Source organism: Myotis daubentonii, chromosome 3 (assembly GCF_963259705.1).
Source record: "Myotis daubentonii chromosome 3, mMyoDau2.1, whole genome shotgun sequence".
Lineage (NCBI taxonomy): Eukaryota > Metazoa > Chordata > Mammalia > Chiroptera > Vespertilionidae > Myotis > Myotis daubentonii.
In genome coordinates this window covers 180409212-180435079 of record NC_081842.1, presented here as the reverse complement: position 1 = coordinate 180435079, position 25868 = coordinate 180409212, and the positions used below count along the sequence as shown (strand labels likewise).

Genomic DNA, 25868 nt, shown 5'->3' with positions numbered 1-25868 from the left:
CATTTGTTTATTTGTTGATGATAGCCATTCTGACAGGTGTGAGGAGATATGTCATTGTCGTTTTAATAGACAATGGGCACATTTGGTCCACCGAGGTTTGTGTTTTTTCATATGTCTCTTGGCCATCCTTATGTTCCCGTTGGAGAAAGGTCTATTTAGGTTCTTTGCCCTTTGTGTGTGTGTGTGTGTGTGTGTGTGTGTGTGTGTGTGTGTGTGTGTATGTATGTTACCATCATTGAAACTAATGAAATAATGGGAAATAAAACACTGGATATTTTTGGTCTTTCAAATTAGGAAGCACTATACTTTAAAATATAATATTGATGACTGCTTTGAGAAAACAATATAGTATTTTTTTAATCTTTATTGTTGAAAGTATTACCTATGTCCTCCTTTTCCCCCGTTGACCTCTCCCACTCTGCCCTCACCCCCCATCCCAGGCCTTCACCACCCTATTGTCTGTGTCCATGGATTATGCATATATGGATATGATTCATTAGTTGATCTCTTCCTACCCGCCCCCTCCCCTGCCTTCCTTCTGAGGTTTGAGTCTGTTCGATACTTCTGTCTTAGGGTCTATTTTTGTAAATTGCAATAGCTGTTGAAAATTATGCTACTACCTTTTTGCCCATTTTTTAATTGGATTGTCTTCCTTTTGTTAAGTTGTATGAGTTCCTTGTATATTTTGGATATTAACACTTTATTAAATGTATGTCAAATATGTTCTCCCTTTTCATTTTGTTGATGGTTTCTTTTGCTGTGCAGAAGCTGTTTATTTTGATGTAGTCCCATTTGTTTACTTTCTCCTTAGTTTCCTTTGCCCTAGGTTCTAGGAGATGTATCTGCAAACATATTGCTATGAGAGATATCTGAGATTTTGCTGCATATGGTTTCTTCTAGGATTTTTATGGTTTCATGTCTTATATTTAAGTCTTTTATCCATTTTGAGTTTATTCTTGTGTATGGTGTAAGTTGGTGATCTAGTTTCATTTTTTTGCATCTATCTGTCCAATTTTCCCAGCACCATTTATTGAAGAGACTGTCTTGACTCCATTGTATGCTCTTGCCTCCTTTGTCAGAAATTGAGTGCAATGGCTTGGGTGGATTTTCGGGGTCTCTGTTTTGTTCCATTGATCTATATGTCTGTTCTTGTACCAGTACCAGGATGTTTTGAATACAGTGGCTTTGTAATTTAACTTGATACTGAGTATTGTGATCCTCCAACTTTGTTCTTCTTAAGATTTCTGTGTCTATTCAGGGTCTTTTTTGGTTCCATATAAATTTTTGGAGTATTTGTTTTAGATCTGTGAAATATGCCATTGGTAATTTAATTGGGATTACATTGAATCTGTAGATTGCTTTGGATAGTACAGACATTTTTTTAATGTTGATTCTGCCAATTCATGAACATGGTATGTTCTTCCACTTGTTTGTATCTTCCTCCATCTCTTTTTTTAACGTCCTGTAGTTTTCCGAGTATAAGTTTTTTTTTACCTCCTTGGTTAAGTTTATTCCTAAGCATTTTAATTTTTGTTGCTATGGTAAATGGATTGTTTTGATTCTCTGAGAATTCATTATTGGTGTATAAAAGTGCCATTGATTTCTGGTGTTAATTTTGTATCCTGCTACATTGTTGAATTCCTTTTTTAAACCTAGTAGTTTTTTGGTGGAGTCTCTAGGGTTTTCTTTGTACAATATCATGTCATCCTTTCCAATTTGGATGCCTTTTATGTTTTCTTCTTGTCTGATCGCTGTGGCTAGCACTTCCAGTACTATGTTGAATAAGAGTGGTGAAAGTGGGCATCCCTATCTTGTTCCTGTTCTTAGGGGAAATGGGTTTAGTTTTTGCCCATAAAGCATGATGTTGTCTGTACGTTTGTCATATATGGCCTTTATTGAGTTATGATCCCTCTATTCCCACTTTGATGAGAGTTTTTTTTAAATCAGAAATGTTGTTACATTTTGTCAATAGCCTTTTCTGCATCTATTGATTATGATTATGATCATGTGATTTTTGTCTTTCAGTTTGTTTATGTGATGTATCACATTTATTGATTTGCGAATATTATACCTGCCTTGCATCCCTGGAATAAATCCTACTTGGTCATGGTGTATAATCTTCATTTTTAAAAAGATTTTCCTCACCTCCCACCCCAAGGAGTTTAATTGTGTACTAAAGGTTCACAGAACCACTATGTAATGGTTACTTTTATCTTAGTGATTTTTGTTGATACACCACAAGAAAATCCTTCAGGATGTGCTTTATTCACATGCAAGTATATAGTTTGATTTCAAGGTTAATGCCGAATCCTTGCTGAGAAGGATGTAGGGGGTCACATTTTGACTGTATGGAAGTGTTGTGATTAATTAGTCATGTCTGTTATGTTTGTTGGGGAGGGAAGAGAGGTCACCTGCTCCTAAAACACTGAAATATAACATTTATTATTTAGTCGCCTTTGCCCAGATGTGTTTACTTACTTAATTCTCTGATGATAGCATCTTCATAAGAAGGGCTGGGGCAAATATACCTTTCTGATAAATTGCTCTGCTTTGGTCCATTTCAGATGAAGTGATGGAGCAGAGGTCTGGTTCTTCGACACCTCAGCGTTCCTCCTCTACTGCCGGCTTACATAGACCCAGATCAAGTTTTGATTCTGTGACTGCTGAGAGCTATTCACTGTCGGGCTCCCTCACTGGCTCCTTGACTGGAAGCACACTGTCCTCAGTTACACCTCGCCTGGGAAGCCACACCATGGATTTTTTTGAAATGTGTGCCAGTCTGATCACTACTTTAGCTCGTTGATGATTTTCCCCTAGTTTATATCTTTCTGTTGTTGCACTGTGAAATCACATGTATTCTTTAAATTATTATTTTACTTATGTGTACACATACTCTAAAATGCTGATTGACAGACATGAATATTGCCAGGGGACACTCAATGCCATTGAAATTATGAAAACAAAAGTCTGACATTTTATTTATCTGTAGAAATCTGTAATTGTACTATGATAAATTCATATAGGCAGTATCATTAGTAGATGAACACTGATGAAGATCGTTAAGTAAAATTGTGAATTCATTACAGATGATTAATACACCTTCACTGGTGAACAATCTCAGTCAGAGGGTAGTTTGGCAGCACCTCCTTGCTTTACTCTTTGGTGTAGGTAAATCCAGTCACTACCTAAAAATTTCAGCAAACTTTAAGCTATGTTTATGCTCCCAATTCTTTTCTTTTTTTTAATCCTCATCCAAGGAATGGGGATATTTTTTCCATTGATCCCTTAGAGCAGTGATGGCGAACTCATTTTTTTTGGTTGATTTTTCTTTGTTAAATGGCATTTAAATATATAAAATAAATATCAAAAATATAAATCTTTGTTTTACTATGGTTGCAAATATCAAAAGATTTCTATATGTGACATGGCACCAGAGTTAAGTTAGGATTTTTCAAAAAGCTGACACGCCGAGCTCAAAAGGTTCGCCATCACTGCCTTAGAAAGAGTGGAAGTGAGAAGGGGAAAGAGAGAAACATAGATGTGAGGGAGACACATCGATTGGTTGCCTCCTGCACATGCTCTGACCAGAGGTGGGGAACAATCTGGGAACCCAAGTACCTGCCCTTGATCCGGAATCAAGTTCCCAACTCTCTGTTGCGCAGGTTGACTGACGCTCTAACTACTGAGCACACCAGCCAGGGCTGCACCATTCTTTTTGCACATGATTGAAAAATAAAACCACCATTAGTAAAATAGTATTTAAATGTTGAAATCTTAAAATTTCAGAAGCTAAGTTCTAGGAATTTTTGCCTAGTATTTAACAGAAAGGCTGTGGTCCTGAAACAGTAACCATGATTTCCTGGTTTCTTAACAACAACCTTAACCAACTAGAGGTTTTATCTTGAGACTAGAGGCCCAGTGCATGAATTTCGTGCACTGCTAGGGTCCCTAGCGGCTGCTGGCTGGGGCCTCCCTCTCTTCCCCTGGCTGGCCCCGCCCGCTGGTCAAACTCCCGGCCAAGGGGACAATTTGCATACTACGCTTTTATTATATGGGATTTCCATGAGTAATATACTTATTTTAAGAACCTTCAAGGTTCTACTCCATATTGGAACATCTGGAATTGCAACAACTTTTGTCATAAACTTATATCATTTAAAACAGGCCTTTAAAACCTATCCTTCTCAAATTCTTTTTGGCTTTATTTATTTTTGTACTTTACTAAGCATGATAAAACTGACAGTTACATGAAACAAAGGAAAATCAGTTCCTTAAAAGAGAACTTTTATCTTTGATCTCTTATTATGTGTGGTGGTAGGGTATGTGTGTGTTACATCCCACATGTTAATTCTTCAGGGGAAGTTTATCATTGCAGCCACCCTCTTCCTCACTTTTCCTGGTCACCATTGTCTTTGTCTTTGTTTAGTGGCTGATTGGTTTAGCCTTTTACATCCAATTTGAAAACACTGTTCTGGCCTTAAGGGCTTTTATGTAATTCCAGAGCTTGATAGGCTGTGACCCTCACTGTTGAACTTTTTAGGGCAGGGAAGCCTTAAACATTAAAAAAAAAATCTCTTGTATAAATATATGTGTTGTTTACATATATACATGTATGTATTCACACGCCAATGCTTTTTAAAGGAAACCCAAACAGGTTTTTGTTTGTTTGTTTGTTTTGTCCAGGTTGTGTTTTTATTTTTTTTTTAATCTTAAAAAAAAAACACACTTATATACAGCAGGATAGATAATAGCTTATTAATTATATTTTGCTTTAGTAAAAGTATTTAATTTTAAAATTATGTATAATTTACCTAATTTGTATGTATTCATTTTCTACAGCATATTGTGATTAACAATCTCATTCACCTGATTTACCCTAGACAAGATTAAGCTCTTGAAAACAAAAAGTGACTAAGCCTTGACAGGTTTCTCTTTGCCAAAAATAATGCTTCCTACCAGAAGCAAATGAGAATGTTAGACCAAATTTCTTCCGTGTCAGTGGAAGACAAGCATGTCTACCTTTAAACAGTTTTGAGTCAGGAGTGTGCAGTGTTACATCATATTGTTTTGTAGAACTTTTAAAAAATCTTGTTAACTTTTTAAGTCTGACTTAATATCAAAATAAAAGGAACCCTTGCTGGGAAAGAGGGTGGGGTTGCAGTCAAGAAGTTTTAAGTGTAAGCCCTTGAAAGGTTGCCACCTAGTGGCACAAAAGGGTGCTTTTTTTGATTATTTTTATAGGGATAAGCAGTATTCCTATTGTGTTAGTCTGAGGTGCATTGTAGATAGGGCATAATTTTGGCCTCTCCAAGTGTGTAAATACCACTTTTTGGAAAAGCAAGGCCACCTCATAACCTGTGCCTAACTATCAATGGGATGACCTTAGAAATAAGGAACTAATCTGACTCCTTATCCTCAGTGACAAAATCCCTAATAATTTTGTAGGTGGAGAAACAACAGGAAGGAACTTAGTGGTATTTTAGTTTTGTTAGTCTTAATAAATCATATATGAGAAACTTATATCAAAACTACTTTATATGGATGATTATCATATTTTTTGAGAGTTAAAAAAATTTAATATTTTCTCATTCTTGCCAGTATTCATGAATATCTATAATTTGGTAGTTACCTGTTGAATTTAGGAGAACCAAGGGTCACAGTTTGGTTTTGTATGTTTAAGTTTTTAAAGCACAGCTATTCTGTGAATCTAAAATTGTTTTGTGGAGAGAAGATTCCATGAGGCTTAGTCCAGGATAACGGGCTAGAACAGTGGTTCTCAACCTGTGGGTCGTGACCCCTTTGGGGGTCGAACGACCCTTTCACAGGGGTTGCTTAAGACCATCAGAAAACACATATATAATTACATTGTTTTTGTGATTAATCACTATGCTTTAATTATGTTCAATTTGTAACAATGAAAATACATCCTGAATATCAGATATTTACATTATGATTCATAACAGTAGCAAAATTACAGTTATGAAGTAGCGATGAAAATAATTTTATGGTTGGGGGTCACCACAACATGAGGAACTGTATTAAAGGGTCGCAACATTAGGAAGGTTGAGAACCACTGGGTTAGAACATTGTCAAAGGAGGCTTTCTGTTGCTAATGAACAGAGGAGGAAACAATCAGTACTAAATCCCCACATTTCAGTCTTATATACGGGTTAATTGTGGATGTGGTTTGTGGTAGGCAGATCTGTGGTAGGAACAATTGGTTCCAGTTAAAATTCTAGCAGAGAGCTTCTATTGTTAGGTTATAGATAAAGGCTTAGCTATGTCATGGAAATGGACTCCATAGGATTCTAGAATAGCATTTCCCAAATAGTATCCTGCGAGATGCTCTGAAGAACGATTCAATTCGAACAAGTTTGGAAAATGTTACCTGCTACTCTCCTGCTTGAAGATGACAGTAGATGAGAGTGTTAAAGGCTTTAATGCCCTGTGGGAAAAAGGCAACCCTTTAACTTTGTTTACCCTCTTTGCCTGAATTAATGTAACCATGATTTTTCAACTTACTAACCCATGGATAAAGCAAATTTGGAAAATACTATTTTAGGAAAATTATTGTCTCCTCTTAGTTAAGAATAAAGATCCCTTTTCCCTTATTCATTGTTGGAGAGAATCTGGTTCAAAATCAGAATAATTTCATTTTAACCTGTGGACATAGTCACCTTGAGCTGCACTAAATAGCACCTTGATTTTTATAGCACCTTAATTTTCTTAATCAGGTCGTGGTATTATTTGGGAGCAACGTATTCTTTTTTGTGTGTGCTGAATGGGTAACTGAAAAATCTTGAACCAGATTACTTGTAAAAAAGTACTAAGACTAGGGACGAATGCTATGGCTCTATGGATAATGAGCCAGTATCATTGATTCTTACATTCAAAATATGGATGTAGTGAGTGAACATTTTCTAAATATTTAGATGTAATTCCCATTATCCTTTAATGTAGGAATAAAGAACATCTCAAATTGAATTTATAGGGAGGGAGGGAGGCAATCTACAGTTTAACATTTTTTAAAAAATTGTTTTTAGAGAGAGAAATGGAGAGAGAGAAACATTGATTTATTCCACTTATGACTGATTTTTTGTATGTGCCCTCACCTGGGGTCGAACCGACAATTTTGGTGTATCAGGATGACGCCCTAAACAACTGAGCTACCAGCCAGGGCTCAGTCAAGAAATTTTTAAGAGACAGATTTGTAAACTCTAGCATTTGCATTCCTTGATACTAGCTATTATATAGAGAATCCAGGAGCCTAAATTAAATCAGAAATGATCACATTTCTATGTCAGGGAACTGTCTGTATGTTGCTGCTTTCTCTTATTCCCTTGCCAGTTGGTACTCAGGGAATAGAAATTGATTTTTAGTATTTGATGAGACATAAGTGAGGAAATAATCATAGACAACTGTTACAGATTTTTTGACTGTGGAATTATCTGTAACCTCTATCATTGTGCAGCATACTGAGTTAATGTAAGAACCACACCTTCTGTTTGTAAAATATAAAAGCTTGGAACGTGTCTACCACAGACACTGCCTCTGTCTGTTCACTGGTTAATAATTGAAATCCTATCATTGGTTGTGAAATCTCAATATCTAAATGCTAGACATGTTCACAGTTTTGGCTGTTTTTGTTTTTTTCAAAGACCCCTACCTTTTCAATCTGGTGTTTCTTTACTTGTGGTTTTACTGTTATCCTATTACTTTGTGGTCTTTTAAATAAGGAATATAATTTATTTTAATAATGGTTCTCAGAGATTCTATTTTGTTAGAAATTCTGGATGAGGGATATGTGCAATCTATTGGTAAGACACATCCTATGTTGTAGTTCATTTTTGTAACCTAAAGATAACAAAAGGTAACGTGAGGTATCTTTGAGCTTTAAAGTTCTGTCTTCTCATATGATTTGCGTTAGTGTCCACATTTTATATATTTAGAGTTTTTATACTAGTGAAAATGTTCTGTATATGTTTGGTGAAGCCTTTTGATGTTATATATTGGAATTGTTTTTCTAAATGCAGTCATCCTCTGGAATACAAATGGCAGAAAACCAAACATGTTACAATGTCATGTGCACTTGACAGAAGCAAACCATGGCTGATTTGAGGTGATGGAAGTGCTCCATACATTTTATAGTGTTTTTTAGATCCATATCTATTAACTTAGTTAACATTTTCTGTAACCTTGCCAGGTGCCCACTTTCCAGGTGAGGAAGCAGGCTCAGAAAGCTCTTCATAAAGATCCATGCCGTACAAGTATCAGCAATGATCACTGCCCTTTATATGCCTCCTTCCTGGCGTGGGGAGGAAGGGTGGAAGCGGGGGAGGGTGGAGAGAACAGTCACTGAAACATCGAAGTAGTTGAGTAATAAAAATAAACACAGGTGTTTTGCTTTCAAGTCTTAGAGTGACATAGTCTTAACTGTTTCTTAGTTTAATTATTTGAACCAGTTGATTGTACTAACTAGATTATCTAAAGTATTTAGATGAGCATATAGATTTTTACAAGTCTGAGTTATTGGGGTTGATTAAAATATACTGAAGGAACTTTTTAGGATATGCTTCTCCCTTTAATTTGCATGGTTTTTATCATGCAATCTTTTTAAAAAGTAAAATTAGCTCCAGCCCCTATCCTAAATTATAGTTTTTAAATTATTATCTGATTTAGGCATACCTAAATTTCATTTACAGAAGGATAATTTTTCATTTTGTATGCATATTAGATGATAAAAACACTTTTCATAGAGTATATTTCTATTCATGAATACCTAATTATTACCAGCTTGATATTCTCCAAAACCTTATGAAACAACTTTGAAATGTAATTTTTGTTTGATGAGCTTTAAAAATTATATAAATTTATTTAAACCAGTTGCTGGCATTCTTACTAGTCTTTTCCACATGTAAATATGATGCATTTCATGGCACTGAAGAGTAATAGAAAGGAGAGAGCAGGACCCACAGTGCAGTCTGGATTGAGTTTTAGTTAAACCTTTTCAGCCACAACCTGATAATAATCAGGCTGGTCTAGAAGTTCTCAGACTGTGGGCCTGTATTAATTTTGTGAGCCAGTGTTAATGTTTACTGCCAGCCTCACAAAGCAATGCCAGTTTGCAGCCGCAACGCTATATGTGACTTTTGGTAACTATTTATATCTAAAGCAGTTGAGATTTTATGGATGTAGCTCGTGATTATTGGGACAAGCAGGGTAGGTAAATTTCAGTTACATTTAAAGTGCAATTAAGAAAATTCTAGAGCAGAGCTCTCTTTACAGGAAAAAGAAAGCACAGTATTTGTAGAATACCCTAGCATGAAAACTTCTGTGAGCATTCATAGAATTTTGACAAAGTTCATACAGTTTTTTTATTTGTTTATTCAAGGTTTGCTACTTTGTGTTGATTTAAAATTTCAAAGAGAAATAGGAATAGCCAAGGAGAATTGCATAATTTTTGCTGCTAATTTATGCATGTATTTTTCACAGCTAAAAATCCCTTTTTAAGTTAGCTTCATTATGAAGGCCATTTTTTCTAGACAAAATAACATTTCCTAAAATGAAAAAGAAACAGATCCACTGATCTAAAAAATAAAAACACCTTAATTGTGCCTTATTATAGGAAGAGTAAAAATTAGTCAAAAACTTGTTTAAACTGTATTTTCTTTTGTTCTAATTCCGTTCACTGTTCCTTATATCTGCCTCCTTGAATGGTCACATTGCTGTGTGCCTGTTTGTTTTCAGGTTCCTTTGGCCAGACCTCAACCTGTCGTCATCACAAGTTGGTCACTAGATTATTCTTCTATTCCTTTTGTGTTGCTTCACTTTTTAAGTCACCTTGATAAAAGTTTGGCTGTCTTTTCCTGTTTTTAAAATGAGTGCAATGAATAGCAATATTTATATTTCATCCCTTTAAAAAGTTTGTAAAGGAAAGAATGCAGAGCAAAGAACATAATCTAATTTGGAATCTTAGTCTGGCTGCTGTGTCAGCAGCAAGTCACATAACCTCATTTCATTTTCTCATCTATAAAATGTGGATAATAACCTACCTCACAGATGTGTATGAGAAACTGTTTGAAGGCCCTTGTTTAGATACAGGGTTTATCGTGCTCGTATTTAATGTAAATCCTCCCCCTTTTTTTATAGATATCTTTGATACTGATAGAATGAGTATCTTGATTTTAGGTAAGTCTTATGTGGTAAGAATATAGTAGTAAAAATGTTTTAAGACCACAGTTTCACAAATTATGATATTCTTATTTTAAGTGACTTTTAAAATTTATTGAAAACAGTGAATATTCAATTATCAAATTTGTCTTTTGTTGCAACAAATATTCAGAACTTCTTAAAATGTTGGCTGAAGCTGCCTTAAATGTACCGAAATATAGCTTTCTCAAGACTGTTGACAAATTTATGGTTGTATAATGTTTTGAGTATTTAATGTAAAATTGTAATAGAACTGTAAATTCTAAGCATAGTAAATTTAATAATGTTTTAGAATGAATGCTTGAATTCTTTATCATGTATACTTAACTATTATATAGTGAATTTCGAGTGCAAAAAATAAAACTTAAAGTTGAAAGCCATTAGGCTATGTCCTTGACAATCATAAGAAAATGTAAGATTGGATATTAATTATTAACTTTTTTCCCAAGAACACACTGCACTTATTCTTTCTTAGCTCATCTTTGAAAAAGAAAAAAAACAACACTTCATAGGCTGATATATTCAATTTTTGAAGCACTTGATTACATAGCTATTAAAAAAATTTTTAGCTGTTCAAATTGAGATCACTTTTTGTAATTTGTTTCGGGGGGGAAAAAAAAAAAGAGACCAGCCTCGCAGTGCTTTTGTATTTTAATAACTATAGATTCAAATTTCAGTTTTGTTATGAAACTTTTGTGAGTATTTAGTGACCAGTGGGAAGGATTTGTCTTCCAGTAACCACGTGGTAAAGATGTCTTCTTGAATTACACAGCATTTCATAGTTACAGGTTCACCCTGTTACTATGTGCACTGTACAAACTCATAAGAGAAAAGCAGCATATCTGATTGCTTTATAAGCTTTTGTTCACAAAATCAAATTAAACTCTCTGGTTAATTTGAAAGCTGTTTTTGTCTCTGTTCAATTATTAAATTAATATTCTGCATGTCAGGTAATGGTTACAGAGAAAGCTATTGTAGAAAAAGATTGTCTGTGACTCCTTGGAGACTTCATACAATCATTGTCTTCTTTGTTATATGTAGTACTCCTAATTTTAGCCATTGTATTAGTTTTCTATTGCTGCCATAACAGATTACACAAACTTAGTGGCTTAATGCATTTTTAAAATTATTGAGGTAACATTGGTTAATAATATAACTTTCAGGTGTACAACTCGATGTCTGTATACACTATAGTATGCTCAGTGTATAGAAGTCTAGTGTTTATTTGTCACCGTATATTTGACACCCTTTTTGCCCTCACTGCCCCCTACTTTCCTCTTTGGTAACCACCAACTTGTGTGTATTTATGAGATTTTTTGTTTGTTTGTTTTGTTCATTCATCTTTTGTTTTATATTTTTATTTTATATTTCATAAGTGAAATATGTTTTTTGTCCTTTTCTGACTTATTTCATTTAGCATAATACACTGAAGATCCATCCATGTTGTTGCCAATGTGTTAATTCTTCCAATCCATAAACACAAAATACTTTTTCATATCTTTTTTTATGGCTGAGTAGTATTCTAGTGTGTGTGTGTATAGATATATATATGTGTGTGTGTGTGTGTGTGTATATATATATATATATATATATATATATATATATATCACACAATGTAATTATAATATATATTATAATCTTTTACAATTATAATTATACTAGAGGCCTGGTGCACAAAAATTTGTGCACTGGTGAGGAGGAGGGTGTCCCTCAGCCCCACTTGTGCCCTCTCACAGTCTGGGACCCCTTGGGAGATAACCACCTGCTGGCTTAGGCCCGCTCCCAGGTGGCAGAGGGCAGGCCCAATCCCTAGGTGCAGCCCCTGGTCGGGCTCAGAGCAGGGCTGATTGGGGAGTTGGGGTGCCACCCCCTGTCATGCACAGAGCAGGGCGGATAGGGAGGTTGTGATGCCACCCCCAGTCACACTCAGGGTAGGGCTGATTGGGGGGTTGGGGCGCCGACCCCTGTCACACTCAAGGCAGGGTCGATGGGGAGATTGTGGCGCTGCCCCGTCACGCACAGAGCAGGGCTGATCAGGGGGTTGGGGCGCTGCCCCCTGTCATGCACAGAGCAGGGCTCCTTTTAGGCTGCCCGCACCCCCTTTAGGGTGAGTGTCCCCACTGGGGTGCCTGGCCAGTCTGGATGAGGGGCTGAGGGCCGTTTTCAGGCTGGCAGGTGAATGAAGCTCCCAACCTCTCCTTTTTTTTTTCTTTTTTATTCTGGGATTTATTTACCTTCTATGGCTGTCACTGGAGCTGAGAGCTGGCTTGAGCTCTGAGGCCAGCTTCAGCTTGAGGCCTCAGCTGCTGAAAGCAGGTTATCTGGGCCTTGTTTAGCTTCTATAATTGCAACATTGTTGCATCCGGAGCTTAGAGCTGGGCTGCCGCAGGCCAGGAACATTGGCTTCCTCCATCACTGGAGCAAGCAAGCCTCCTGTTTGCTTCAGCTGCCTGACTGCCGGTCGCCATCTTGGTTGGCAGTTAATTTGCACATCCTGCTGATTAGCCAATGGGAAGCGTTCGGGGGGTATGGTCAATTTGCATCTTTCTCTTTTACTAGTGTTGATACCTAAAAGTAACTTTTTGAAAAACACTGTACTTTAGTCCTCATTAATGACATATCAAAGTCAAGACATACCAGATTTCAATTTGTTTTTCCAAACTTAGAAGAAGGAATTTGTATTGATTAGTAAAAATGCTTTTCCTTTATTTCCTAAATTCCACGGGGAGTGCATGCTTACTGTGGGAAATTTGAAAAGTAAAGGATGTTTGAAGAAGAGGGAAAAAAATCATCCTAACCCTGTTACCCAGAAACAACTATGTCTTAGGAATTTGTCATTAAATATTCTTCTTTTCCTCTCTTCCTATTCTTCCCCTACAATCTGTGTTCTAAAAGTTCTGAAGGTGTGCAAGAGAGGGCCCAGTCAACAGAATGCTATGTCATCTTGGAAAACCAAGTGTTTCACAGAAGTCTCAGGAAGAAGGGAAGGTTTTGTCAGTGCATGTTAACAGGTGGTTGATGACTTGGCCGATAAATGAATTTGTGTGGGCCAGTGTGAGCCTCTGTTAGGGTCAAGTACATTTGTATGTTTTTATCTGACAGAATGTTATATTTACTGATATGTTTTCATGCAGAATTAAAAGTAAAATAGAGACATGACATTACTGAAGTCTTAGTTATGATGAGTTATGATGTTTACATTAGAGAATTTTACAGATCAATAGAGTGAGAAATTTAGGTATGATTTAAGTAATGGAAGAAATGTGGCTGACTGTGAAATAGAAACAATCACATTGATTATGGATTAGAGGCAATTATTTTTCCTAAAAATATAGTTCATAGCGGCAAATAGTAATGAGGTACTAGTTTATGTTAAATCAAATGGTTTATACTTTAAAAACATAGGAAAATGTTCAGTTTTAAAATCCCATTAAATACAGGGCATCCCAAATATATGTATACACATTTTTACAGCTGATAGCTCAATTTTGAAAATGAAATTATTTTCATAAACACTGCCTTTATAATTATTCAAAGGGTTTATATACATACATTTTTTGGGGGGGGCACCCTATATATCTATGTAAAAGTACTTACATCCCAGCCATTTTTTTCAAGTCTTAAGATTTGAATTTCAAAACACATTTTTTGTTTTCAACATCTTCCAACCGCAAAAAAGGCCAGGTACTGAAATAACAGCACTTATACAGTATTCTGTATTAAAGATTTTAGGACACTTTTATTTATATTATTACATTCCAGCCTGACAACAACCCCTGTGAAGTAGATAAGGTGAGTGTTGTTAGCTGTTTTACTAATGAGAAAATTGAGACTTTGAGCTGAGACATGGAATTAGAACAAGAGGTCATGTGAGGTGATGGGACAAATCCATCTCAGTTAAAATTTAGTCCTGTTGCCACTGCAGAATTATTGCATGAAAGGTCTCTGCTCTGCATAGTCCTGTCTTCTCTTTCACTTACCTCCTTGCCCACTGTAACAGGTCTGGCCCGAGGTATGGGAGAGGGCTGTGGTTGCCCTGCCTCTCACTGAGTAGGTACATTTAATTTAGGGAATCCAAGCAGAAATATATTTCCAATTTGGGTACCATCCAAGAAACCTTGGAGTCATTCCCTACTTCTTCCTCTTACCTTTGTAATATCTCTAGTGAGGCTCCTGCCCTATATATTTTTATTGCTGTCTTATGGTCAAATGCTCTTTTGCCTAGAGTATTGCAAAAGCACCTAGTCTTTCCTCTCTCTATTATATCACTCATATTGCTAGGGTTGTTTTTTTCTTTTCTCTCTAAACATCTGGCATTGCCTTCCTGTTTAAGACCTTTGAGTAAGCACTCTGTCATATTCTAGCCCCAACTTACCCCATTCCAGCTCTTGCCATGTCCCTTCAATTTCTTCCTGATCACCAGATAGTGTGGATTTTCTATCTCTGCCTCGTCTAGCAAATACATGTGTGGTTAAAGGCCAAGCTTCAGTGTTGCCCTTCTTACTCTTTGACACATTTCATTCATACCTATTTCCCTATCTAAACACTGTAATACTTTTGATTCTTGTCTCTAGAATAAGCTTAGCCTTTATTGGCAAGTGCTATTTGGAACTTGAAAAAGGAAATAAGAGAACCTAGAAGCTTAAGAAATAATCTCACATTATATAAAGGATGTGGCCATGGAGTAAATTCACACCCTGGAACGCTAGAATCACCCTGCTTAACAGACAGTGTACAACATTTGAAATACAGAATGTTATTAACAGCTTGCTTTTCATTACTTTCATATAAATTCTATTATTTAAATAAGTGTTCAGGCATAGACAAGATATTACTTATTTTTGGACAACAGGGTATTTTAAGCCAATACAGCATATATTTTCTTTAAGTATATTGGGTGGATTTTCAGTATACTATTTCCAAAAGAAACCCATTTTGAGTCTGATTTTGTGACAAAGCAGAACACTTATACCTTGAGCTGTAATTGTACTTTGAGTATAAAATGGTTGCACTATTATTTTAGAATTAAATTACACCCATTTTAAATGTACAGCATCTTTTAGAACGTTATAAACACTTGTGTACTCATATGGGAAGCACACTAACCATCTGTACAATTGACTAGGTAGTGCCATAGGCATGATTGCTAACTTCAGATGTGGCTCATTGAGTAAGTGCTCAAATGCTAACACACACTTTCCCATTCTCTGAGCCAGCAGTAAAATAGACATGGAAAGATAACCTTTTGGGAGTAAAATCAACTAAATGAGGATTTGTTTTCTCTTCTGAGTTCCTAACAAACATTTCCACCATCTCATTTTGACATGTAAACTGATGGGAGCAGGACCAGTATCTCAGACCTGGTTCTCACTTGTGCATGGTACACTGGATGTGGATCTTCCTAAGGTGAACAACCTTGAGGCCTAAGAAAAAATAGAAATATATTTTGAAATGTAGACAGTGGAGTACTGAGCAGATTTCTGGGGCATTTCTTACCCCGTTTAATATTTGTATGCTTCTTTAAAATGTTTATAATTATGCTCTGTAGAGCTGGATAACACACTCAGGAGACAATAATAGACAATAATAAAATCTCTTCCAAAGTAATCCTTATAGAATAGGGCGTCACATATCTAATTTTCAGATGTGTTCCTGAATTGTAAATAAATTGAGTAGTATTTCTTTGAAATGAATGTATACAACAATGTGTTAAGTGTTTAGAATTCATTATTTGAAGTACAAAATCAAACCACTTACTTGAAATCTAGATGTTCAATTAGCACATATCCATCTATAGAAACAAAAATCTAAGTTATAGAATACTTTGAGATTTTTTTTTTTTAAAGTTAAATTTTGGGGGCAATGAGCCAGTAACTTACATTTGCCTTTAGAATTGCGGCATATCACTAGATTTTCTTCAGTGACATCAATGACGTCCAGTTCTTCTCCAGGGGTTATTGGCAAATCAAAGATCCCATTTCTTGAATTCCTGGAACACGCCACTGCTGTGTTGATGACAGTAATCTCTTTATCATACTGGAATGAGAAATCACTAATCAGACTGTGCTTGCATTATTTTCCTTTCATTATAATAAAATCAATGGAGGAAGTAATATAGTAGTAACCACAATATAAACTCAAGATGCTAGATATTGATTTGTTAGGGGAATAGAAAATAGCAAAACAATCATTGAAAGGAATGTTATTTAAGGAAATAATGGTAAAATGCCACAATCTTATATTTGCTTGGTAAGATCGCATTTTCATTGTTTTCACATCCATTATCTAATTGTGTTAGAATGCATTCTGGTGAATAAGAACGCTGTAACATAGGTATACATTAAATACTGTGGATAGTAATGTTAATTGTTCCAAACCCAAGAAAGGAGAAGTTTACAAAAAAGGGTGGAGGTGGGAGGAAACACTCTTAGAATTTATAATGTTCTTACATACTCTCTACCCTTCCCCTCTGGGTGGATTTATATATTTCTATATATAGCTAAAATAGTAAGAATAGGTGTGGGGGCAATTTCCACTCTTCTTCTGTGGTCAAAGTCAGGGATTTGTTGAAAAAAAAAACAAAAAACCCAAAAACCTGATTGATATTGGTTGAGCAATTCAATATCTGACCTTAGGGGTAACTAGCTGGCCTATACATTTATAGGTACATCACCTAAGTATTGAGATCCCTTGACTGAAAAAAAGAGAAGTGTTCCAGAATATATAGCTTATACTGACAGGTGTCACTTTACCAAATTTGGGTGGCCAAACTTCTCCCTTTGCTCAGGACAGTGTTTATTTACAGATACTTATTTAAGATGAGGGATACCTCCTTCCACTCTCAAAGTCTCCTGAATTTGGATGATGAATTAATTGTAAGATCACCCTACACCAAGTGGGTTCTGATCCAAAAGACAGATTTGTATTATAGAGTAATGGCTTCTTAAGTGATTTCTTACCCTTTCTAGGCCCTTGTTCACTGTGAGTACACAGTGATTTCCTAAAACACAAATCAGATTAGGTCACCACTCTTCACTGCTTTCAGGATCAGAGTAACATTTCTTAGCTTGATATTCAAGGTCCTTTGCACATTGTCATCCCCATGCCCCCATTTCTGTCTCTTTTGTTGAAACCACATCAAGCTATATGATAATCCTGAATATACCACATACCTTTCATATTTCCATGCCATTGCTCATGCTGTTTTCTCTGCCTGGATTACCTTTTTCCCCCCTCTTAACCACCCTGCATGAAGACTTTCATCACTGCTCTGTATAATTTACTGTTTTAATTGCATCTTGTATATATATACTCCTGTTACAGCATTATAATAAACATTTGTCCTATAAAATGAGAGTGTAAGGTATTTTTATTCATTCTGTACCTTCAATGCCTGGCACAAATAGTTTATTATTTGAGCTGAATAAAAGTTATTGAAATGGAATACTTTGAAAGTTTTTAGGCAGAGACATAACTTGGACAAATTTTATGAGCAGGATGCACACTCTGTCTCTCTCAGTCCAGTGACTGGCACATCGGAGGTGTTCAGTAAGTTCCTAAGTTAATAAATTCTTACTGTGGTCATATATAAAGCCAGAAGGTAGAATTATTTGATTCGTTTGGAATTATGGGAAAATGCCCACGGACTCTGTGACAGGGTGAGAGGCCAGGAGCTGCAGAGGCTTAACCCACTTCTTCACTGTTCATGTATTTGTTCAGTGTCTCACTCATTCACTGAGCAGTATGTCACCAGTTTATGTTGGGAGCTGGGGAGCAATCTGAGTGAGACAAAATCTCTCCTTCAAAAGGGACTTGAGAGTTTTAGTTCCCAATGGGCGTGTGTGCACAGGTTGTAACACCGTTGATCTGTGTAACAGGTGTGTTTGTAATGTGTGTGCTGAGGGAGTGACTTCACCTGGAGGAATTGGGCAAGAGTGGGTGACATCTGGACTGAGCACCTTAGGACTTTTTCCAGGTAGAGGAAGTAGCATATACAAAGGCATGATAATACAAGAATGCATCAAGAAAACATAAAAATACCAGCTTTATAGTCAGAAATCATGTCTGAATCAGGCAGGGGTGCAACATCTGTCAGAATCTTTATAAACAGAAGTTTCTAGCCTGTAATGTTGTTGTTTTTACCTTCAGAGGAGAACATACCTCAAATCTTTCTCTAAAAAGTTTTTCTCTTTCCATTCTCTTTTCTAAGTTTTGCTTCTTGGTTCTGAAGAAATTTCTAGGCGATACACTGGCAAGAAAAATGCAGGCAGGGTTGAATGTACTATCCTATATAAGGCAAATCGACCGAACTGCAGAACAACCGGTTGCTATGATGCACACTGACCACCAGGGGGCAGATGCTCAACAGAGGAGATGCCTGCCCCCTGATGGTCAGTGCGCTCCCACAGGGGGAGCACTGCTCAGCCACAAGCCAGGCTGACGGCTGGTGAGTGCAGCGGCCTGCCTCCACAGCAGCACTAAGGATATCTGACTGCAGCTTAGCCCCCCTCCTGTGGACATCCCCCGAGGGCACCTGGACTGTGAAAGGGTGCAGGCCAGGTTGAGTGACCCCCACACCCCTGAGTACACAAATGTCATGCACTGGGCCTCTAGTATACTAGTAAAACCCTTAAGTTTCTAAATTTATAAAGTGGTCCTATTTCAGTAAAAATTTAGGAATGTTGTTGTTTATAATTTTATATATGTTTTATACACAAACCATAGCAGATTGTCAAAACAACTGAACCAAACAATACCAGTTCTTTCCCCTTGCAATTAACCATTTTTATTTGACAGCAAGATAACTTTGAATAACATCTAATTGTTTATAAACAATTTGCCCTAGCCAGTTTGGCTCAGTGGACAGAGTGTCAGCCTGCAGACTGAAGGGTCCCAGGTTCAATTCCAGTCAAGGGCACATGCCTGAGTTGCAGGCTTGATCCCCAGTAGGGGGCGTGCAGGAAATAATCAATGAGTCTCATTGATGTTTCTATCTCTCCCTCTCCTTCCTCTCTGAAATCAATAAAATGTATTAAAACAAAAAAAGAAAAACAATTTAAGTTACATGAGAAACTTCTCTGAATCAGATTCTCTGAAAGAAGAAACTTATGTAACATTATAAATATTCCCACTCATCCTCAGATTAATGGAAACCAGTTAGAATAAATGGCTCACATATTGTGGTTTTCCAAGTTTTGAAACCTAATTGGGGAATCAATCAGAGACCTCTCCAGTTTGCTGAATGATTACGGAGAAGACAGGATTAAGAAAATAAAGCAAGGTGCCACAAATGTATGCAACAATTTCAGGACATAAAAGTGGATAACCCTACAGTAGAGGCTGACTATGCTTTTACTTCCTTTTCCTCCCTCCTGCTCTTCATTTGGGGGTTGGTGCTGCATTTTAGTTATTTAATGTACTGACAGAGGGAAACAGGTTCTATTAGTTTTATTCAGAAGCATTACTTATATGTTCCATTCCACAGTCACTGCCATGTTTTAGGCAATGGCAGTTCTCATCTGATATTCAAGGTTCTTTGCACACTGTCATTCCCATGCCCCCTCCTGTCTTTCCTTCTGCGAATCTACCTGCAGACCTGTCTTCAGTCATCTTTCTAGAATCTAATTGACCGCCTCACTCTCTTGCTTAAAAACTTTGAATCTGTCTTTACTGCCTCAGAGATGAAGTCCTAGTCCCATGGTACACAGGGCACTTTAGAATCTGGCCACAGTCTGCCTTCCAGCTGCCCTGTTCCTGTACATGCAAAGTCCACATGGGGCGTCTTACAGGTGGGCTATCCTTCCCAGCGTCTCTGAAAATGTGCCATCTTACATTAATAAAGGGAGAGTGAAAAGATTGTACTAATATAGAAAGCATTTTTTATTGGTAGAATAAATTGGTAGAAATTATTATTATTTTTTTAAAATATATTTTATTGATTTTTTACAGAGAGGAAGGGAGAGAGATAGAGAGTTAGAAACATCGATGAGAGAGAAACATCGATCAGCTGCCTCCTGCACATCTCCTACTGGGGATATGCCTGCAACCCAGGTACATGCCCTTGACCGGAATCGAACCTGGGACCTTTCAGTCCGCAGGCCGACGCTCTATCCACTGAGCCAAACCGGTTTCGGCAGTAGAAATTATTTTAAAAAAGAGTCAGGAGCACATGGAAATTGATACATCCATCTACAGGAGTAATGATAATCTCAACATACTGCATTTAAAAATTTACCACATTTTCAAATTTACTCAGTTGAGAATAAAAACTATTATGTCAGTTTGTTGTAAGAATTAAAAAAAAGCACTAGAAAACGTTTTCCTAAAAAGACTTACGTGCAGTCATTAAAATACTAAGAAGCTGTCTGTGTGGGGTGGGCAGTAAGAAATTCTATTTCCTCTCTTGGAATTCTGTTTTCCTATGCTATGAAGTTGAAGGTGGGAAGTGCTTTCTAGTCTGTGAATACATCTTTCCTACTTGGAAAAATAAATTACATCAAGTCTAAACCCAAAGAAAATAAATATAAAGGAAGGGTCATTGTATGCTGTCCTCTGAGTTTAAGCTTGGCATAGGCTAATGTCTTATTTCTTTTGGGGTGCCCCTTGTAGGACTTTTCTAGACAGGTTTCCCAATGCAGACAGACCACACAGTGTTCCCAGCATAATGACTATTTAGACAAGGATTTCCCGAAGACATTGGTTAAACAGTGGGCCTCAGAGCTGCCCCATCTCCTAGTAACTGAGGTGAAGGATGGGGCACTGAGCACCAAGTCACCACCCAAGACAGTGAAAAACATTGCCTCCCCCTCAGCCCACTGAATCCAACTGAGAGCTTGAGGGAAGGTTAGATTTTGAATTGATAAAACAGTCTTTTGTAAATTAACACTAATGTAGACATAACTAGAATTATATTGTGTTTTAGGGAAGTCCGTCTTATGATATGACACCAAGTTTCATATATGTTCAGACTGGTATATTATGTAAGGTTTGTCTTATAGGGGGAAAATCTTTTCAGCCTTAAAGAAGACTGGAAGGTTTTCATTGTTTGATAAGGGCTGGTTTGAAATCTTTCCTCACTTTCCATTTGCCAAAAGCAGAGATGATGCAGATAAATGTGTGTTGCTCTTTACATTTTCATATTCTGTGTCTCTTCTAATCCCCTCAACTGTACCATCATTTAGGTGTTGCAATTCTCATTGTGCAGATGAAGAACCTGAAAATCAAATGTCCTGACTGCCTCTAAGTGTATGCAGCTGGTGAGAGGAATAGCCTGGAGCGGAGAAGCTGTAAAGTAGGCACACCTGTGCACTTACCTTTCTGATCCTTGAGCATCTTTCCTCTCTTTTTCCCCCTTTGGCTTAAAAAACTTGGGCTTCCAAGTTTTTACTTTATCTTCATCCCTGAAGAGAAAAATATTTTTGAGCAAGTCAACCAAGATGAAACTAAAACAGTTATGGAACCATCCGTACTTTCTGGGTAATTGTTTTACAAAAAATATTTAAAAGTTATCCAGAAGTATATTTTGATTCTATGGCAACTTCAGAGAGCAGATAGTTTAGGTTTTGCAAGGCCTAACACCTCTGGGGTAACCACTTAATTGGGCCAGTGTGACCGTATTTACAAAAAACAAGTGGCCGGCTATATTTAGCCCACAGACCACAGAGAGCTGACCCCCTGATCTGTGGCAATCCACATCGGAAACCAGCAGCAAGCGATCAACCTGCTTATAATCATACTTTCTCTCCTTTCTGAGCCTCAGTTTCTGTGCCTCTACTAGTAAAACATGAATACTAACATTAACTTCCATGATGAGAAAAAACTAATCTAACTAGTGCTTAGCATTAGCAGGGAAGGAATCAGGGAGGGAGGGGGTATTGTAGAAAGAACTGACACTTTCTGAGAACCTATGTGCCAAGCCTTATGCTTTTACACATGTTAACTGACTTGTCACAGTAAGCATCCATTAAAGTCGTCATTCATAAAGGGTTACAGAGGAGGAAATAGTGATCAGAGAATATCATGGTCACAGAAATAGTGGCTTTGAACCCAGGTGCCTTTGCCTCAAGTCTATGGCATACCTGCTGCTTCAAAATGTGTTTTGTTTTTGTTTTTTCTTTCTGGTATGACAAAATTACCAGCATATCCATCATTGATATGAGCAGAACAGGACCCTGCTCCATCAACCATCTGGTGTCTGCACATCTGAACCTTAAATAACTCTTCATCGGGTAAATTAGAAGCATAGGGCATTATGTCACAGGAATTTCTGAGATTTTCAGAGACCTTGTGTCACCCTTCCCTTCAGAGTATGGTCACAGGTGTCCAACAGCATGTCAAGGACTCAGCATTTGACTGGCTAAGGAGATGCAGCTTAGAAAGTCTTTTAAGAAACCTTCCAGGACTTGTGGATGGAGCTCCAATCCCTCTCTCCTTTCAACATCTGTTGCCTTTGAAGTCTACAACATGGAGCTCTGTGATCACTGCTTTCTGTCTAATGGCCAGTTGTTTCATCTCTCCACTTCAAGTTCCCAGAAAATGGGATCCAACCATATATTCCAGTGTGTCTATGCCAGGCATACAGCGATACTCAGTGAGAATGGGCATGGCTGTTTGGAAGGGGCTACAGCTGTGAGGGCAGGGAAGGGGCAAGGCAAATGCCTACTTAAAAGCTTATTTTCTTTACTGATTATAAAGCAATATATTCTGAGTATTAAATAACGAAGCAGAAGTAGAAAAGAGACAATATAAGCATGATCTGACCTTTCAAGGACATCTTAGTTTCCTTCCAAACATTTTCCAAACCCTTTCAGAAACTGAATGGAGATCACTCCGATATATACAATTTTTCATTCTGCTATTTTTCAGTTGTCATAGTGCAAGCATTTCTCCATGTCATTGAAGACTATTTAGTATATATTTAATACATATGTTAATGTTTATGTAGAGTACTATACTATAACCTATATATATAAAAGCCTAAGCAACAGGCCAACTGGACAGTAGATATGATGTGCACTGACCACCAGGGGCAGACCCTCAACACAGGAGCAGAAACCACAGGCATGAAAACATGGTACAGACTGATGAATCTCAGAGGGAAGGGGGGAGGGTGGGAAGAGATTAACCAAAGATCTTACATGCATACTAGAGGCCCATGTATGGATTCATGCACTGGTGGGGTCCCTCGGCCTGGCCTGCAGGGATCAGGCCTAAACTGGCTCTCCAACATCCCCTGAGGGGTCCCAGATTGTAAGAGGGTGCAGGCCAAGCCAAGGGACCCCACTGGTACATGAATGCGTGCACTGGGCCTCTAGTATGCTTATAAAATCATTGGCTATTTGGGTAGTTTTAAACATCTCATTTTTATAAATAACCCTGACACTGATATTTTTGCACATAATTTATTCTTTATGGTTATTACTTTTTTAAATAGAGCTAGTTGCTTGCAGTAAAATTACTGAGTTAAGTAAAGGGTCCGGGCATTTCAGATACACATTGCCAAATTATCTTCCAGAAAGATCACATCATTTTATACCCATGCTAACCATGTGAATGTTATGGTCAACTCTTTGCTTCCTTGTCAACTTATTTTTGCTTTTCTAGGGATCAAATTAGAAAGCTTAATGAACTTGGCAGGGTAAGAACTGCTATTGCCACATCACAGGTTAGGAAACTCAGGTTCAGAGAAGTAAGATGACATGCCCAGGTCCCACTGGTGCCAGGCCGCAGAGGCTTTGTCAGCCTCCTTTTCAAGTTCCCCCGTCCCTTCTCTTGCTGACTCTCTGGAAGATATTCTGATGAACAAAAGGCAATGAGACATAAAGCAGAGGTCTGGGTTACCTAGCTAGCGACAATTTAATCCAGAGTGCTTCGGGATACTCCTCAACCAAATACCCATCAGGACATGACATGCAAACTAGCCAAGTTTACAGGAGCTCAAATAACATCTTCCCTTGTTCTTCTCCTTCCACATTCTGCTACTCTCTCTCCATCAGTGTCCTGCTGCTACAGATGTCTTTCATAATTGGTTTCTCTGAGGCCACACAGAAGATTTACTGTCACATGAACATCGGTCAGACTCTGTTGGGTTTAAGCCAGCGGTTCTCAACTTGTGGGTCGCGACCCCTTTGGGGGTCGAATGACCCTTTCACAGGGGTCACCTAAGACCATCAGAAAACACATATATAATTACATATTGTTTTTGTGATTAATCACTATGCTTTAATTATGTTCAATTTGTAACAATGAAATTGGGGGTCACCACAACATGAGGAACTGTATTAAAGGGTCACGGCATTAGGAAGGTTGAGGACCACTGGTCTAAGCGATTTGATCAATATAATTTGTTTATGAAATATTCCTCATGTACCTACCATGCCTTAAGTGCTATATCAAGAGCTGGGTAATGGAGATGAAGACATGGTTTCCACCAGAGGAATTAACAATTTAATAAATTCCACTTTAAGTTCTCTGAAATAACTTCTCCTTCATTTCTTTCACCACCTTAGGGCACATTTTGATCATCTTTCACCTGAGTGATTGTAATGATACCTTTTTTTTTTTAACTTGGGAAACATTTATTTATTTACTTTCCCACATCACCAGTCATTGATATCAGTAGCACAGAACTACAGAGTGTCTCTTATATCCTATGAAGAACTTCAAGCAGGTCACAGCGTTATGAGCTCCTGGCTTTGGTCCCATAAGCTTTCCCTGAAATGACCTAGGTAATGACATGCTAACATATATTCTACTCCGACTCCCTCTGCAGTGTTCTGTGGAGGGCTGGGTTACTCCCTGAAAGGCAGCTCTGACTGTACTGCCCTCCTGCTCAGAGTTCTGCACGTCCTCATTTGGCGGCAGAGAGCAGGAGAACATTCTGAAGGGCCCTCCAAATTCAGAACGCTGGATCCTGGATACGTTTTTTTTGGTCTCGTTTTGTCTTAAATTGCTAAGGACTACATCTAGTACCCTAACAGCCCCACAAATCAGCTGAAACCAGACAGAGAGCAGTAAGCAGCATGCAAGCATAGAAGGCAAGTCTGTCCTGTGGAAAGTGCTACTGTCAGCCCCACCGCATTTGAGAAGACTGAAATTCAGGTCAAGGACAAGGTAGGAGATAAGACAGATGATCATATTGGATTTTTTAAAAATATGTTTTTCATTTTGGAGAGAGGGGGAGGGAGAGGGATAGAGATATAGAAACATCGATGAGAGAGACACATTAATCACCTGCCTCTTGCACACCAGTTCACAATCTGGGCATGTACCCTGACCAGGAATTGAACTGGGGACCTCTTGGTTCATGGGTGAACACTCAACCACTGGGCAACACCAGTTGGGTCATACTGGATTTTTAAAAAAGCCAAATTCAGCTCTGTTATTTATATGAGAGACATGAATGTGAATATGGAAAACAAAAGATCAAACATCTATACTAGGGAAATACTAATGAAAATATCAGTAGACATAATATTGGGCACATCACTTCAAGAGAGCGAATCTCTAGGAGACAGTAGTGGAGAACACTAGCTGGGTGAGCCTGGACAGGTGGCTTAACCTGTGCCTCAGTCTCTCTTCTCTAAAATTTGTTTAATAATAGTGTCTACTTCACAGGATTGTTGTGAGACTGAATGAGTTAATGTATATTAAATATATGA

The 25868-nt window shown here is 37.6% G+C and overlaps 2 protein-coding genes across 9 annotated transcripts in view; one reads left to right on the top strand and one right to left on the bottom strand.

The window, feature by feature from the left end:
• Window positions 1-25868, top strand: part of PRKAA2 (protein kinase AMP-activated catalytic subunit alpha 2) — a 259642-nt gene that overhangs the window by 50518 nt on the left and 183256 nt on the right. Inside the window, exons 9-10 of one of the 6 annotated variants that reach the window (XM_059689423.1) lie at window positions 2565-2769; window positions 8034-11650. In XM_059689423.1, coding sequence (XP_059545406.1) covers window positions 2565-2769; window positions 8034-8118 — 290 coding nt within the window. In that variant the 3' untranslated portion in view covers window positions 8119-11650. Of the gene's footprint in view, window positions 1-2564; window positions 11651-25868 lie in introns of those variants that run through there. The other 5 variants (XR_009451974.1, XR_009451976.1, XR_009451975.1 and 2 more) reach the window with 5 other exon arrangements.
• The window catches only part of FYB2 (FYN binding protein 2), a 96625-nt gene continuing 84709 nt past the window's right edge, over window positions 13953-25868 (bottom strand). For all 3 annotated transcript variants that reach the window (XM_059689416.1, XM_059689417.1, XM_059689418.1), the window contains exons 16-20: window positions 21522-21608; window positions 18370-18457; window positions 16089-16245; window positions 15967-16000; window positions 13953-15632 (exon numbers count right to left, since the gene is read on the bottom strand). In XM_059689416.1, coding sequence (XP_059545399.1) covers window positions 15611-15632; window positions 15967-16000; window positions 16089-16245; window positions 18370-18457; window positions 21522-21608 — 388 coding nt within the window. In that variant the 3' untranslated portion in view covers window positions 13953-15610. The remainder of the gene's footprint in view (window positions 15633-15966; window positions 16001-16088; window positions 16246-18369; window positions 18458-21521; window positions 21609-25868) is intronic.